The sequence below is a fragment of the Antrostomus carolinensis genome, unplaced genomic scaffold (assembly GCF_000700745.2).
Source record: "Antrostomus carolinensis isolate BGI_N321 unplaced genomic scaffold, ASM70074v2 scaffold3498, whole genome shotgun sequence".
Classification (NCBI taxonomy): Eukaryota; Metazoa; Chordata; class Aves; order Caprimulgiformes; family Caprimulgidae; genus Antrostomus; species Antrostomus carolinensis.
This window is the reverse complement of record NW_010334824.1, coordinates 118-17,678: the sequence shown is the minus strand read 5'-3', so window position 1 is coordinate 17,678 and position 17,561 is coordinate 118. Positions and strand designations below refer to the sequence as shown.

The following is a 17,561-nucleotide window of genomic DNA, read 5'->3' as shown; positions in this document are numbered from 1 at the left end:
CAAAGCCTATTTTTATACACATGTAATGAGAGAATTGTTTCTTTTACACTCCTGCTTGTAAAATAAGCAGAAAAACATGTTTTCCCTACTCATTCTGCTGCCTGTGTTTGTTTTCCTAGACCAGGCATCCAGTTTCTTACTTATTTTCCCACTCCACAGTATTCTCTTAGAGGAATTACAATTGAAATATGTCTAATATTTGTTACATATACAGTCAGGAATGAATCTTTACGACATTTAAGGGGTACAACGTGAAAAGGTTAGTGCTAGATTTTTAATAGATTATCAGACTATTTTATTATTTTTTTTGCATTTAAAATAGTGAGATTACATTTTTCAGCAGATGTTAGGTCAAGACTGCCAACTACACACTGCTGCGGTTTTCTTTAGCAGTCTGATGGTCTCTTTACCGAGTCTGGAACCCACTGTTCTTATCTGTGAGAATGGGAGATGTGAAAATTGAGACCCAACTCGGTGGTCACATCTTAGAATGGGTGCCTAGAGAGACTCAAATTTCTATTTGGGAACTTAGTTTCTCAAAGACCCTGAAGCTGAGGTTTAGCTGAGAACTGCAACTGCTCAGTCCTTCCAAAATTAGACTCCACCAAGGTCCCACTTCAGCAAATCACTTCAGCAAGCACTTCAATTTAAATACAAATAGTCTTAATGGCCTACACACGACTGAAATTAAATTAATTTCTAAATATGTCCTAGGTATAGCTCCCTAAATATGTATTTAGCCTAGGTTTAGCTAAACAACCTGATAAAAATGTGGCTCATAGAAAATTTAAAGGAAATAAAACATCAGTATAAGATCAATTTTTTAAGTGCCCCTATTTCTTTTCTTATTGACACTACATAAGAATGGGAAGGCTAAGATTACATTCACAACTGAAGAAGAACTAAAATGATGTCATTAGTAGCATATACTGTACCCCAGGTCTGCAAACAAAGCAGACAGCCCCTTCAGTGAGATCTGTGTGCAAAGCACCAGCGTGTGAGCAGAACAGCTCACCAGTGACAAAGAAGCAGTAGCTGAGAAGACATTTGCTAAAAATACATACTGGGATTTTTAAAACTTATAACTTTTTTTTTTTTAATATGAAGAAAATACATACTTTTCATTACCTTTGCTGAGCCCCCCCTATTAAAACAACAGATTAAAAAATAAACCAGGAACTGTATATTAGCATATATTCACCAAGTCTGCTGATAGATCCCCTTCCATAATTAAAGAGACATTACTAGGTAAACACAACACAAATATTTTAATCTTTATTCAGTCCTCTGGAACAACATGCAGGCGTTTATTCATTTATCTTTACTTCAGCTAGAAGGACATGGTGTTTATTTGGACTTTAATTAGCTCGTTGTTCTCACAAGCTGAAAACCCTCCGGGTCCTGCAATCCTTGTGGGTCTCCATGTTCCTTCCAGTTGGCTTGCCAATCGTGAGGCAGTCTGTCATGCACACTGTTGCTCTCCCAGCTGTGGATCCCATCAGGGATATTGCAGATGGGGAGGGGGGAAAAACAAACTCTAAGTAAGAGTATAATCTCTTCAACACACAGACTTTAATGCAATTAGCTGTTTTAATTTTAAGAGATGCTGAGGTGCTTGAAATGTCATCACTTTTACACAGATTTAAAGGTGTCCAGTTGCACAGGTTGCCAGCACATGGCCATTTTTATGGCACACCTCCATGAAAGCAATGGCATAAAAAAATCAGGTCTTTGGTGTAAGGATTTCAGATCCTATTCAGGTTTATATAACAGATGGCCAGCACACCACACATCTCATTGATGTGAATAGAAACATTAGTGCTATAGAGTTTCGTCCATGTCTCACTGGGAGATTTATTTAGCAACTGTTCTGTAAATAGTTTGTATCTCAGTGGAAATTGTGCAAAATCCATGAAAAAAAGTAAGTAAAATAAATATTACTGTAATTTCTCTCTCCCCATACTCACCTTTGTCCTAAATTAATCTTAAAATCCCACTCCAATAGGAATTATTCTTGTGGACTACCAGTATCAGCAGTTATGAAAAGAAACTGCTACAAGCATGACTAGGAAGTTTGTTAATGCAATTCAGATTCCTGAATCTTAAACTCCAAACACTGCATTATATGTTCCAAACCTCTCAAAAGCTTTATTAGTGCATATGGAGTCTACAAAGTTTCTCAACAATAGATTCCTTTGTATTTTCCTAGCATGAAGGAAGCATCTGGATGAAATGTGAGTAACAGAAATGCACACAGGTGTAACGCTAAGTTTGGATCTCACAGAGAGTTCTGCTCTTTTAGAAATGGGCTTAATGAAACGAAGATTAAAACTAGTAAACAAAGTGTAAATTCAGAAAGGAGGGAGGCTCAGAATAAGGGAATTATTTATGTCTTTAAATGATGCCTCCTAAGATTTTCCCTATTCCAAGAAATTCTACAGAATTTAAAAAACATACAAAAAGCTATATGTAATATGGGTAAGATGAAGTTCAACTCAGCAAGAGTAACTAGCAATAAAACCAAAACTAAACAGTTAAGCAATCATGCTCACCTCTTTTGGAGCCCATACTAGTATTCACTCTGGTTATAAATAACCTCAGCAAGGTAGCCATCACAAAAATCCTGACATAGTCACTTCCTTAGCCTGAAGATCATCATGGTTAATGGTAAAATAAAGACAACAGTCCAGTGCAGGTATTAGCTTTGAAGGACTTTGAAGGGCTCAAAAAATCCTTGTAATATGTAACAGTGTTAAGTAAGAAATAAGTGATTTAATACAAAAAAATGATACATTTCCAGAGATCAAAAGGTAAAGCAGACAACAGCTGGTTTAAAACAGTAGAATAACATATTTTGATGCAACTTTTAAGAAGACAAACTCATTTTTTTATTATTCAATTTACAGAGAAGCAAAGGGTCACACTGAAACTCCCACTCCAGTGAAAAATGTTTTTGATTTTCTTTTGTTTAATTGCTTACATTATTTGGCCCAGCCAGCTGAGACTGGGGAAAAAGTTTTTATGTAAATAGTACAGAGCTGGCAAAAAATTAGTTCGTGGAGAAACATCAAATCCAATACTTTCATGCCAAAAGAATAGAAGCCAATGGAATTCAATGTATAGAAAAAGACATGATGCAATTGTTTTCTTTAAAAATTTGGATATTGCACTAAACTGACACATAAGATCCAAATTTATTTATAAACTGCTTCATATGGAAAGGAACAATAAAAAAATGTATGCAAACCTGCTACTTATGCACATTTCTACAACCTGCTCTTTCTTGTTAGACACTTGACTTAATAGAGGCCCTACATAAGGAAATTATATTTTTCTGTTCATTTATTCAATTCAGGATTTACACAGCATGGGGAAGAGATAAGTGCAAATGACACAAGCAATAATCCAGCCTGTGTCATTCAGGAAATTGTGTTGGTTTTCTTCTTTGAGGGACAGAGGGACAAACGTGAGAGTTTGCAAGGAAATGGAACTGTCTCACAGACTGAAGTTAAATTCTCAAGCTGAAGAACTTTATTTTATTAGGATCCTCTTATTAAGCTGCAACATCCACTCATTTGATTCGTGTAACAAGGCAATTCTGAAAGACCAACATAGTATCCTATATGATATTCAACATAAATAATATGTTAAATCTAACCTCCGCTAGCTCCTAACAGCTGCATGCAAAGCTGAGCCATAATTCAGACTGCAGGCTCACTCAAGCTTTGGCATTCTCCAGAAAAGACTGATGATCTAAAAAAAAAAAAAGGATCAGATTCATGGTATCGGAAGTTGACCTGTCATTACTGTATCCATACTGCAGTTAACATAAAAAGTTACATGTGCAGTGATGCAAAGTGAAGGTTTCCTTTTTCCTTTTCTAAAGTTATACATAGATAATTTTCCATTCAACTACAGAATAAAAATTGAAAAGCCATCAAAGGAGATTCTTATTTCTTCCACTTAATTAAGGGCACAGCACAATCATCACTTTCATTTTTATCTATTTGAGTTGTATTTCAAAAGAGTACTCTCCTGGTACTCTTAACTGTTACTTGGTAGAGACAGAAATCTCAATTATTTTGTTTCCCCTCTTCCTCATTTCTATAGTACTCTTTCTTTTCTATGCCTCTACACCTTTTTTAATCAAACACATTTGCTAGCAAACAAGAGGGTTTCAAAACTAAAACTTTGAAATCCTCTTGGTTGCTAGTAAATATGTTTGCTTAAATCAGGCCCACGGATCCCTCTAGGAGAGTGTCTGAACACCAGCTGAAGCATCAGACTGGCAGATGACATGTCAGAAATTGTAATGTCTCTCTTCCCCCACCAAACAAAAAATAAAACTAGGCTACAGATACGTAGTTTTCAAGAGTGGAAAGATATATCAAGAAAACAAGCTACTCATTTTAAAATACTGTGAGTATGTTTCAGTACTCTTAGCTTTTTCCAGGCATATTTTTCTTATACTTGTCTAAAGAGGAGTGCTGCTGTAGCTGAGTTGTTAGCAGAGAGCTGGTACCTTGCTTTGGGTAGTTAACAAATTTCCCACTTCATATTTCAAATATGTCCTGTCGTGTGGATACAAACTTACCCATAAGCAATTCAAGGCAGGTATGTTTACTGTCTCCAAAAGGCCTGCTAGAAACCAAATTCTTCCTTGAAGGATCTTTTGCATGTACACACTGGAGCCCAGAATTTAGTATATTAAAAAGCACTGAATGCATTTACTATTTTAAAGAACCCGTTAGGATGCATGGAACCCATATGCTTATACTAAGTGAACTGTTAGATGCACAATGCTGATCCAAAATGAACAAGCAATACCAACTGCAAGTATTTTTTAAAAACCTGTTAATCATGTTTCCAAAATAAACTCACTGAACAGTGTGTATTTTTTAAATACATTTATTACATTGCTTACAACAATCTACAGTAATGTTAAATCTAGCAAAAAACCAAACTGCAACCAGGATGACATGGTCAAATATGAAACGCAGGTACAATGCAGGTATGATGAAACAATGGCACAAAAATGAAGGTGATTTTCTTCAGTTGATTATATGAAATAAAACATTCATCGGCATTTATTTTTGCAAGTTTTACATTTTTTGCTGATAAATCAACAGCTTTCTTTTTGGTTTCCTGCATCACATTAATACAAAAATGGTATATTTTAAAAAGCAAATATCCAAGCGCTTTTCCTTAAAAAAAATAATTGTATGCATAACTTTGTAAAATCTTAAACTTATGTTGTAACTGTGCCAATATTTACAATATCATAGTGCAACTAAGTAAATGAAGAGGCCTTAGCACAAACATCGTTAGCTCCTCTTTCACTAGGGTCCAAATTCCAAAACACTGTATTGCAGGGCAAACCACAAACTAATTACCTCATATAACATCAGACAACAAGTACACGCTGAATACAGTACAGCTTTTTTCATACTTCACTGCTGAGGGTCAATTTAAGCAAATTTTAATATAATCAACATGCACAAATACAGACACTAAAACACACACGAATTATGTACGTGTGCATTGCTTGTGTTTTTAACCCTTCACTAACTTGTGCGTACACAACACATGTATCTACATACCCACTGCCTTCCGCGGGGAGTCAGGGTGCTCAGCCAGTCTGAAGGATCAGGTGCAAGGTGAAAGAGGCAAACTGAGCCAGCCAAAAGGTGTTACAACAGCAAACACAGCTCAGAAAAGCCTCTGCTCTGCTCAGCACGCACTGCTCTCTGAACCGAGGGCTTTCCTGAGAGGCAGCACACCCGTTTCCAAAGAGCGGGATAATCACTTGCTTACTTTGCTCTGCACGTAAAGCAACTGCTGGCTGCGTGACATAAGGTTATTTTTCTATTGATCACTCATAGTTCCAAGTTCTCGTCCCATCACTAACAGATAAACTGAAAGTGAAGATTAAATAAAGAACAATCTTGTACTCAGTTGTATACCATTAAGTGGATGCAAGAAAAAGCACAGACAACATTAATCTAAGTATCCATCAAGTGACAAGGTAATTTAGCACCATAAAGATTTTCTGTATGTTAATTTCTCTACTGTTTTTGACAAAACAGTAAACTTGGGTTGATCAGACATCTTTTCTGTATCAATGTTAATTCATTTTAACATCCCAAGTTGGAGGACAACTTTGTAGCATACTGCCCTGTATAAAGTTCACATTGCAGAGTGAAGTATGAAATTGTAAAAACAAACATTATTATTTATTTCAATCTCAATACAGGTGTTCTTCAAGGCTGTTTAACATTATGTATCCTTTCTCATAATATACATTTATATACACAACATTAATGCCCCAGAATGTTCATTTTACAGCCACATATGTCCTGTGAAAGTGATTTAAGGAGAAAAATAACTGCTGTCGCTGAATCATTTTACAAATTGAAGAGTGACTTTCACATTGGATAATGAATGTTAAAGATTTTACTGATTTCAACAAAATAACTTCTAATATTGCATGGCAATACACTGCAGAACAGTGCAGTTCAAGAGGAGACATAAGCCTCAACATGTAAAAATAGTACCATTTCAAATTTATGATTAATGTTTGGTCTGTGTATATATATTTGGGTATAAGGTCCTATCCTTCCCACCCTGAAGTAAATAGTGGTTTTACCACTAACTTAAAACTGAGCAGAACTTAGCCCTTGTTTGTACATGAGAACTCTTAAAATTGTACAGGCTTGCTTGAGGGAGCTGCTCAGCACGTACAGGTTGGTTCAGCTCCACTGACTTTAACAGAGCTAAAGTGAATCCCACCAGGTGAGCATCCTCCCATCAATACATTTTCCCCACATACTTGTTTAAAGCCACAAATGTGACATAACTGTGCAGGGGTTTCATAGCCATTAACCTATGTATGTGTGCGTGTGTGCAAGTGTCTATAAACATACACATTCTGTGCTTCACATGTGAACTGTTTGTTGCATAAAGGAAGAAGAAAAGAGATTAAAAAAACCCAGGAAGTTGCAGAAAGCATTAGGGAAATAAACACAAGTATTCGTAAAGCTCGAAGGGAAGCAAAACATTCACAATCTATACAAGACTGTTTAGCTACATCATAATCACCTTAGAGTAGGCACAAATAATGCAGCATACAGAAGAACTACAAGAGGTTCAAACACTATAAAGTTGCTTAAGCTATTCCGTTATTTAACGGTTCATGAAATCTAGAGATGAGCTAAACTCTGTGCTGTTGCAAGCAGGACTACAGCATCAAGAAATACAATTTCAGTTTCACCCATAAACTGAAACCTTCTCGTCTCACTCAAAAGAAACATTTAATTTCTGCTGATGTATAATGGGAATTACATTCTACACAAAAGGGATCTCAAAGTCCATGAACAGTGTACCTTTTCAGTCTCTAAGGGACTTCCATTCCTTAAATGAGATATTAATGATACATACTGCCCCTGAACAGCCCCTTAATACAAGTCATATGTTGAAATGATTAAATGTTATGGACTAGCATATTCTTTGAAACAGTCTTGATAGAAAACTCGCTATGATAACAATTACTGATATAAGGTCCATTTTTCTTTTCCACAGCTAAGCAAAACCATGGGATTCAGGTTTGCTGGCAATCTGTGCTCCCTGTGCAGAACAAACATTCTTAATAAACTGCCTTAAGCAGCAGTAGCCTATATGGGAGACAGGAGGAAAAATAAAATTCCTGGAATTTATTTGTTTTACAGGAAAAACAATTTTCAAAACGTCAGTTAAGTATTTTGTTCAGTCTGGTGGAGTTGTCTGGATTTTGGAAACTGATCCCAATGCACCTTTACATAATATGCATTTCTTGGGACTAAGTAATACATTTTACAAAGACAGGCAAAAATGCAAGTAACTTCACAGCTGCAAACTTCTTCAGTAGAACAGGACAGCCTTAGGTATGAGGAGGGACTGTTCCTATTGCTGGGAACAGTTTTACATCTGAAGTCTGAATCAGGAATGGCAAAATATGCATTTCAAAATGGAATGACCTAACTGCTTCAGCAAACCTGCCAGATCAATGATTTTCTCTCCAGGTGATACTGGAACCAAGTATTGAAAACAGAGGAGGTAAGTTTTGTATTCTGATGCCCTTTTACTTCTTTATGCAAATATCCTCCATAAAGAAAATTATATTGATACAGAGAAGCCATAACATCACATTCCAACATCTTCCTACTGCTGAGTTTTGTTATGGACAAATCAGTAAAAAGTAATTATTTCACTACATTTAAAAGTTGGCATGCAGCAGCTAACCATTTTCTGCTATTAAGTAAATTTTCCTGATTTCAAAATATATTAAATCATTGTGAAGTAGCTCAAAATATAATCTCTATAGGTTTTTGTTGAGAATCAGAATCACACTAATTTCCAGTTCTTAAATCATGAGTATTTGAGATGCTGAAAGGAAAGGTGTAAGATAGTAAAAGTGTATGATCACTACACTATAAACACAAAAGATAAATTTTAAAGCAATATGCAGCATATGATGGGAAATATTGCTATTACATAAATTAAAGTAGACTAAGATTCTCACAATAAAGCAGCAGAAAACAAATAAAATTAGTAGATATTTGTTAAGCAACTGGTTATAATGCGTGACCTACTTTAACACTAAAGGAGTTTTGCATATTCGTGCTGTACAAAATGACCACCTCTAGAAATTACGAAACCAGAGAAATTAGGTCAATAGGAGGATGATTTACAGTACCACCATTTCTGTAGGCTTTCACTTTAAAATGCATAAATGTCTTATTACAGCAAATATAAAATGATGTTTCTGTTCTTAACATAAGTGAAAATAATCACTAGTTTCTCAGGCAAAATGTGTTTTTCCAAAAGGTGTCATCATGTGTGTGGCAGATGACGCTGCTAGCCAGCAAGCCCCCATATTTCTTTGTTTAGAAATCTGTCCATATCTACTTGCATCACACGGATGATCAGCATTAACAGCTCCTGCCAGGTAAAACCTTCATGTTGCCTGTGAACACCCTTCTGTTTACAGTCATGAAACAGTAATGCAGTGAAGAGAACTTGAATGCTGCTTCGAAAGCATTTGCTTTTTGTTCTGTGACCACATGGGATTTCTTAGTTTTCTTTTCATTCAGATAAAAAGACTAAACTTAGAGTGTTCTAAATGTGCATGCCAGGATCAGACAGCGTGGTGCAAGCAGTTTAATATGGCAGGCTTTTTCTTTTCTGCATTTTACCTATTCACTGGTAAAAGCAAAGTATTTATTAACTGTTCATACCAAAATGAATAAAGATACCTATGTTAAAAACAGAACATATAATCAGTACCTTAGATGATAAAAATACTGCTATTCATGAATGTGCCCACTATGGATTTGTGCGTTATATTCACCTTATCCAGTCTTCGTTCCTTAAAGTGTGCACAATGCTGCTTTGTATTTGATGGACACATTCAATGGCTCATTCATTACAAATTCTTGCATTAAAATGCAGTGGTAAAGCCAAAAATACCCCCACACACTAGAATTAATTTGGCCCCATGTCTTTAATATTAAATATGCAAAACTCTTTTGTGTGATTCACTATTACTGTAAATTAGCAGCTATTCTTTAAAAATGTTAAACCTTCACCAAATCACAAACCATAAACATTGTTCCATTTTCTCTTTTACACTGAGTCTCCTACTGAATCCATATCATCCGAAGAGAGTGGGCGATACAGGTCCTGTAAGATGAAGCGCAGTATAGATTTGTTTATTGTGTTTGATTTGTTGCACTGCAACTGTCTTATATTCTTTTTGTTACTGTGGACCAGAAGATATTGTTTAACATAAAATACACATATTCTCTACAATAATATTTTTAGCTTAATGTCATACAATTATTTTTTAATCAACAAATAGACAGTCAGAAAATAAAGCTGGAGTTTCAATGTGCAACACATTCTAAGCGTCAACTTTTTTATTTTTTTTTTCCGTGATTCTTTCCTATTAAACACTACTAAAATAATATTTTTCTATTATGGACAGTTTCCTAATTGTTTGGAAACTTGGCAATCTGAATTTCATCTTAAAGGGAATATATTTCCCTTTCTGCTGTTTCGCAAACAGCAGTAGGAAAGTAAGTGCTTACCTTATATAAGGTAATCAAAACTTGACACCCACAGGTGATATAGCATGGACCCAGCAACACTAGAGCCCCAGAAGGTGACACTGAATATTGCTGTTACCCATAGTGTACTGACAATGGTATCACTTTTCCAGTTTTCCTGTCTCTGTGTGTATGTGTAAAAAGACAGCGTGTAAAATTCCCCCGTCACTGACAGTAGCCAAGCAACCAGCTCATGACAGCAGAGGGAGAGTCTGCGTGTACGGATCCACTTTGGATTTTCCATACTCACTCCGAGCATCTTCTGATGGATCAGATAATCCTTAAATGCCAGAGGTGTTAGGGGATGACACATTGCCCTATCCAACCTATACAGCACAACAATCCTCATCAAGATCCACAATAGCACTGAATGAAAAGTTCAGTGAGGAGAAGCAGTAAAGGACATAGCACTATCTTTTTAAGGTGAATTAAGCCTAACTTGTGGCTTAGAGAGGTGCCAAGTGTGCAGATGCCCAGCACACTTCATAGGCAAGCTCCGATACCTTCAAGCTGTTTCTGGGGATCCTCCAAGTACAAAACATTCACAAAATACAACAAAACTACTACAAGACAAAATACAAGAACACATGAGAATGGGATGACTGATGGAGCCAGCTTAAGGTTCACCTTGGTTTTCTGGGTTTTGGTTTCTTTTAATCACAGGAAGATAACTGAGACAAAAAAATTAAACAAATCCAAAAGCTATACTATAAAACAAGGACTACCTAAAATGAATGCTTTACAAATTTCAGACTTAAAAGGATCTCAGTAATCTATGCAGGTTTATGTTTTACTTGCAGGCATGACATAAAGGGGATTTAAGTCCCTTAAAGAGTTTTTTCTTTCTTTTTTTAGAATGCTTATTCTGCAGGTATTTTGCCAACGGCCGTGTGTACATACACCTAATGTGCAGACACATTAGTCTAGCAGACTGAAAATCAGATCTTAAATATACTTCTATTTTGTTGTGGACAATCTAGACAAAAGAAAAACTTTAAACACACAAGACCATCTCATTTTGAATACTAACTAGCCAGTTAATTAATAAAATTTATTTGGAGCATATATAGTTTTGGAATTTCTAATATATAGTACAGAAAAAAGAAAACTTTTGATTTGACTGTGAGGGTCAAACTTTCGAATCTTCCAGATGACTGCTCATTTCTCTGAATATAAAAAAAAAAATGCATTCAGAACTCAAAAAAAGTGGATATTTGTGAGAACTGGCTTTTAATGTTTTGAGGAGTATTTTTGTGGTTACTTTTGTAACTCAATGGTTGTTCTGAAGTAAAATCATGTACAGAATTTCAGAGTCATATTCTATTAAATACTTGAAACTTTTTTAAAGTTTTCCTTTCTGCAAGAATTTTCCTTGCCTATAATGAGCCAGAGCTGCATTCCTGAAAAATACAAGGATAATCTATTCATTATTTTTTATAGATTAATAAAACAAAATTAAGACAAAATTTGCTGAATTAATAAGACTACTCGGGCACACACAATGCAAAATATCCTTATATAGAATTCAATTTCTTTGTCTGATTAGTCAAGAGGTATCATATCTATTTTTTTATTATTCTGTAGGTTGTAGTCTCTAAGGAAATAGAAAAAAAAAACATTTAAAATAATGGCAAACAGTGGAAAATCAGGTATAAAGTATAGAATGTTTCCACATTGAATGAAGTAATGACTCTGATTACAAGACAGTGGAAAAACAAGCTCATAAACTATTATAAAGGCTAGTTAAATAAAATATGAGGGTTTCTATTATGTATATTTATAGTTATGATTGGCATGTTGCTTTTTTGAGTCTGTATCATTAATCGTACTCTTTTGTGGTAGGAACTATATGCATGTGCAACACAATAAGCCTGAATTTCAGATGTTTTCATCCTCTGTGGAAATACACAATTAAGTACATAACAATTTAAAAATAAAAAGCTTAATTTCCTATTTAAGAATAAATATAAAGAAAGAATTAAACTATAAGAAAGCATAACTGTAGAACTTTCAAGTCCTTGTATTACACTCATGAAATCTTTCAAATCTTACTTTCCTCAAAAATAGACTGAATTTTGCCCAAGATTATAAATATATAACTTTCACTGATTTCTGAATTTCTGGAAACAACTCAGCCATGTACGTATGCAAGTGAGAAAGGATGAAACTTTATCTTTTTATGCTCTGCTTTTGAGAGTGGAAAATTTTATCTCTAGGGCTATAAGAGTACAGTTTTCATGAGTACAGCACATGTATCACAACAGCATTCTTGGCTTTATTTAAATCAATGGAAAGCTTTCCATCAAAGGCCAGATTTTATTTTTTTTAAAAGGTGAATGATAAAATGTCAGTAAGTAAGAATATTAATCAATCCCTATTTCAAGTTGCCTAATGCACTCCATAATTAGGAATATTTTCTTTGGAAAATTCTACCATCTCGACTATTTTGACAGGTCTTTACTACTCCTCAGCTTGTGGAAGTACCTTGCTTTTGTGCCTCTAAATTCAAAAACATGACTTTCTCTCACCTGTAGTTCCCAGGACAAACACCAGTAGCCTGCCCAGACCCTTGAGCATTTTGATGGACCAAGCCTACAACTCCCTCATAGCACTTGGATGGGGATGCTGAAGAGCTGATTGATTCAGGCTATGCTAGAGTCAACATTCCCTATCATCTTCCAGACTCAGTACACACCACTGGCATCTGACGTACCTGACACCACGAGAGAACACGCACTCCTGACTCTAACCATAAGGAGAGAGGTGCAGAGGAACAATTACAAAGCTGAGCTGGCATTTCCAGGGCCCAGCATCTTATTTCAGTTCTAAAGCAGTAGCTCCCTCAAACTCCACGTAAAGAAAGAAACTCAGACCAGTCAGAAAGCCAGCCATTGCCTTCAACTCCAGACCATGTCTCTAGCAGACAATGCTTTTCTTTTGGGGCACGAATACCTCACCTCTCAACAACAGGGACAAGGAGGGCACTGAAATCAGTCTCCTCTTCTCTCTTGTAGGTCTATCACATGATACCAACAATTCAACAACCTCCTAGAGAATAAACCTTCTCCTGCACCTGGCTTGTCAGCCCTGTAGCTGAAGCCATTGAAGATAAAGTAAAATTGGGTTAAAATTTGGTTTATGACAATATGGTACATAAAATAACCTGACCTCTAAATAAAAATTAAATGGCAACATACAAAAGATGGTACTAAGCCAAAACAGAACACCACTTATACTGCTAAGAATAAAATTAAGATTAGTAAGCACTGTTTAATGGCTGTTCATAGAACTAATTTAGTCACTGGAATACACATTATGACCTTTAACCACATAATCATATGTTTTTACACTGCACTTCTAGCTCATTCATTTAACAAATTAAACATTAAAGGAGCTGAAATAAATTCTCAGAGCAAGTGTAAAGTTTCCATCCTTGAACTTCTAAGCAGTTGATTTTGTAACCTAAATAATATTATTGCAATGCATTTTTACATGATTGCAATCTCTTGTATTCCATGTTTCGTCAGGCAAAAAAAGAAATCTGTCTAAAATAAAGTCAGACAAGCATGAAAGGTCCCTTGCTGAGGTCAAGGGGATTGGATATGAAGAGAATTCAGCTCTTTAACAATGACTTATCTCTTCTGTAGTTTACTTCGATATTTATATTCTGTACAGTTAACAATGTGATTATGTTACCAGTACAGAGCCCTTTGCATCCATAATGCTGCCACTCAGTGATCCTGTTACACTTCCACAGAGGGAATGCAGATAAGAAGCAGCCCATTCACCCCCCTTTACATTTGAAAGTCAGAAACCTTGTGGACAAACACCCTTTCTGTCTAATGGTGCTGACCCCATGGTTCCCACTCACCCCATGCACAAACATTAACAGAAAATTATTTTTTCACTGAGGGGAGAGAAGCATCTGTGGTGGGGATGGAAGTTTAGGAAAGTTACCAATGAAAAGGGACAGCCTTACAGCAAATGAAAATCCACTGATTATCACCCATCTAAACAGACACCCTTACAACACCAATGTATAATTCATTTGCAACACTTTTTCTTCCCGCTTCAGTGACTTATTAATGTTTCATTAATAAGCTCTGAGACTGAGAGCAAACAGGTGTGGAAGACGTTGCATTCAAAAAGATTTTAGTACCAGCTTATCCAACGGAAACTTGCATCTTTACTTTCTGCTTACCAGATGATGGAAACCATGACACTACCCTGAGGCTTCAAGCTGCCACTCACTGGCTCTCTCTCTACTGAAAAATCAGTCGGCTTCTGGATCTATAAACAAGTCATGGCAGAAACTCATGGCTGTACCCCAGCCTGAGGCAAGACCTAGGCATGCACAATTCCTCAGCTCCCTGGTATCCACCAGGTATGAAGAAAAGGTTTATAGGCTAGAAGGAAGTCGCGCCATGCTACGATCTGATCTGGGTATCTGGGGAATCAGGTCTGCACCAGCCCCTAAAGTCAAGCACTACCAATTTTGTACATAATCCCCTTACTTTGAGAAACACAAATTATGTCTTTATTTAAAAACTGAAAAGGCAGAAAAAGCATGTGTTCAAACTGTGTTTACAAACAAGTCTGAGATACAGAGTACTGCCTTAGGCAAGCTTTCATTGAGAACTGATCACAGTTTAGAAAATAGCAGAAGAGAAGACACATAGACATCTGTCCCATTGCTTCTGAACACAGACAATTAATTAAATCAGCATGTGGAGCCTTTTGGGTTGAACAAGTAATATTTTGTCAGAGGCTTACAGCAGTAACATAGGTACTACCTTAATTCGGGATGCTTAGGTACATTGTAGATTTCTCTATACATGATAACTAGTGGGAAACTTCAGCTGTTAACAACTCTCTCCAGCAAAGTAACTGTCAAGTCACCTGCTGCCTTGGTACTGATAGTATCTTCACTGCAGGCTATGATATTACAGCTAATCCACAGCTAAATTCCACAGTGCATTCTTTCACCTTGCCTCAAAATCAAAGCTGTTTGTAAGTTTTGTGAGTGACATAATGCCCATAGCAAATTAAGAACAAAAACAATGTCTTTGACAACGTGAACATTTCCTCCGGTTGTGAAATGTTTGGAAAAACAAACTAAAACAAGCAAACAAAAAAGTTTTGTAAAAAAGGAAAAGGATACACCTGTTTTTCCCCTCAAGGATAAACCAGTTCCCAGCATACTTAGCATTTTGACAGACATACAACAGTTGTATTCCAGAGTGTTGAACAAACACAAGGACTGTAGCCAGGCTCTTCCACCCTATGACTGTACACACAAGGAATCCCTGGGGAGAAGGCTATTGGATAATGGCTATGCCGAATTCTCCCCAGCCATGCTCAGAAATCAGTTTCCTTATTTTCTTACCCTCTGTTTCCGTAGGCTTCCTGGGCTGGTGGGAGATGGGCTTGGAGACTTCCCAGAGCGAGGAGTAGAAAGCTGGCTGCCAGGGGTTCCATTCACTAAAAGGATAATAAATTGAAAAAGTAAATGTGAGGCATTATTAAAAGCAAATAAACAGTTAAACCAACATATTCTTTTTCATTCTTTGTTCATTTTTTTTTCTTCATTTACCTTTTTTCATGTTTTAAATATTAAGTAAAGTAGTTCACAAAAGAACTGTTTCCTCAGAGTTTTGGCTTATGATGTGAATTTTTATACAGAGTGCAAGCAAATAATCAACAAATCTGAAAAGAGTGTTCAGTCAATGGCAGAAAACACAATCACGTTTTCTTAAACTGTATTGTTCCTGGGCTTGAAAGTGATGGAGAACAAGGTTCTCTGTCAGCTTTAACAGACACTTGCTATATGTAAACCTTTTCATTCCATTTGAAGTGCTACCCACCAAAATAAAAAGCAGTATTGCACACAAGAGCAAATCATCTGCTTGCTGTTCCTCACTCATTCAGAGATTTCTGCAATACTATCTCACCCAAACACCACTTCAGACTTAATCCAGAAGGGCTTTCTAGGGGCAAATAAATTGGACATAACACCTTGGGTCTGACTTACAGCAAAGTATCACTTTCTCAAAGAACTAAGTTCCTTCAGGTATATCCTTCATTGCCTATCACCTTAGAAGCATCTTTTGCATGCATGTGGCATTATCCATTAGATTAACAAAACAATACCAGCAGAGGACAGAATTCTACTAAAAAGTAATCACACAAGAGGCTATCAATAATGTTCACACTGAAGCACTGATAGAAACACTACAAAGCGTGTATCACATATATATATGTAAATATCCTTAAACAAGCAACTGTTATATCACAGTCCTTATCTGTCAGCACCAGAAAAAAAAAGAGTCAACAATGAGATTCGCAGATTCTGAATTTTAGGAGAATATTTACATACTAGGATAACAACAAGGCATTTGACTTACCTTCTATGAGTTCTAACATGGACAAAACCGTACTGTTTAACCTGATAATAGCAAGCAGCAAAATTCCTGCTCTGTACTAAGCCAAGCTGTAGCCAAACTGAGAAGCAATGGGATTAGTTAAGGATAGCTGGGGCTGCTCACAGAGTGAGCTGAATACGATGCAGGATTCATAAGCAGAAGCCTTTTCTGCGTAAGGCTGACGTCTTCAGAGCAGCAGTGGGAGGTGCAGGTGCTGTCTTAGGGCGACATCAAAGGTGTCAATTAAGCATAATGCTGCTGCTTCACAACGCTGAGCCACTGAAACCCCCACTCGCTTTCCATGGAGCCCCGAAAGCCTCAGCAATTTTATATGCTGTGCACTGAATCATAATGAGGTGCCTTTGGGGGCAATATACCAAATGATTCATCCGAAAATCAAAATGACAATAACTCTTGTAAAACCTTGGCTGACTGGCAATCTAGCAAATGCTAATTCCTTTGGATAATAGAGTAGGCAATTTTAATAGATTTTTCTTACTTTTTACATAATACATTGTTCTCACTGGCTAATACTGGGTGTGCACATTGTAAGGAAGAAACATGTATACGTACCACACACATCAATAAAACATATTATACTGCACAATAAATAATGATCACTTAATAGTCCTTAGATTCTATGTGTGATCAAATCTTAACATTACTTTGTGCAAGGCATTGTTTAAGGTAAAGGTGCAATATATTTGTATAAACATAGGAACAAGAAGATAACACTAATTGGATTTAAATAGGCTGCTTTTATAGAAAACCATTCCACTCATCTGGGCTTAAAATTCTTTTTGTACAGAGGACAATAGTTTGGACATATCAAACTACTGATTCAAAAGTTGAACTAAGTATGTGTGGCACAGCATATGAATATGGACTTATTCACTAAAGTTCATAGCGTATTCAGCAAACTACCTGTCCTGGTTTTGCAAGGATAGAATTAATTTTCTTCTTAGTAGCTGGAATAGTGCTATGTTTTGGTTTCAGT

At 36.3% G+C, this 17,561-nt stretch overlaps 1 protein-coding gene across 1 annotated transcript in view; it reads right to left on the bottom strand.

The window, feature by feature from the left end:
- The window catches only part of DCLK1 (doublecortin like kinase 1), a gene marked incomplete at its 3' end in the record, with an annotated part of 53,544 nt that extends 36,979 nt beyond the window's left edge, over positions 1–16,565 (bottom strand). Inside the window, exons 1-2 of the mRNA XM_010174298.2 lie at positions 16,547–16,565; positions 15,529–15,623 (exon numbers count right to left, since the gene is read on the bottom strand). Coding sequence (XP_010172600.1) covers positions 15,529–15,623; positions 16,547–16,565 — 114 coding nt within the window. The remainder of the gene's footprint in view (positions 1–15,528; positions 15,624–16,546) is intronic.
- Positions 16,566–17,561: the final 996 nt, after the last annotated feature.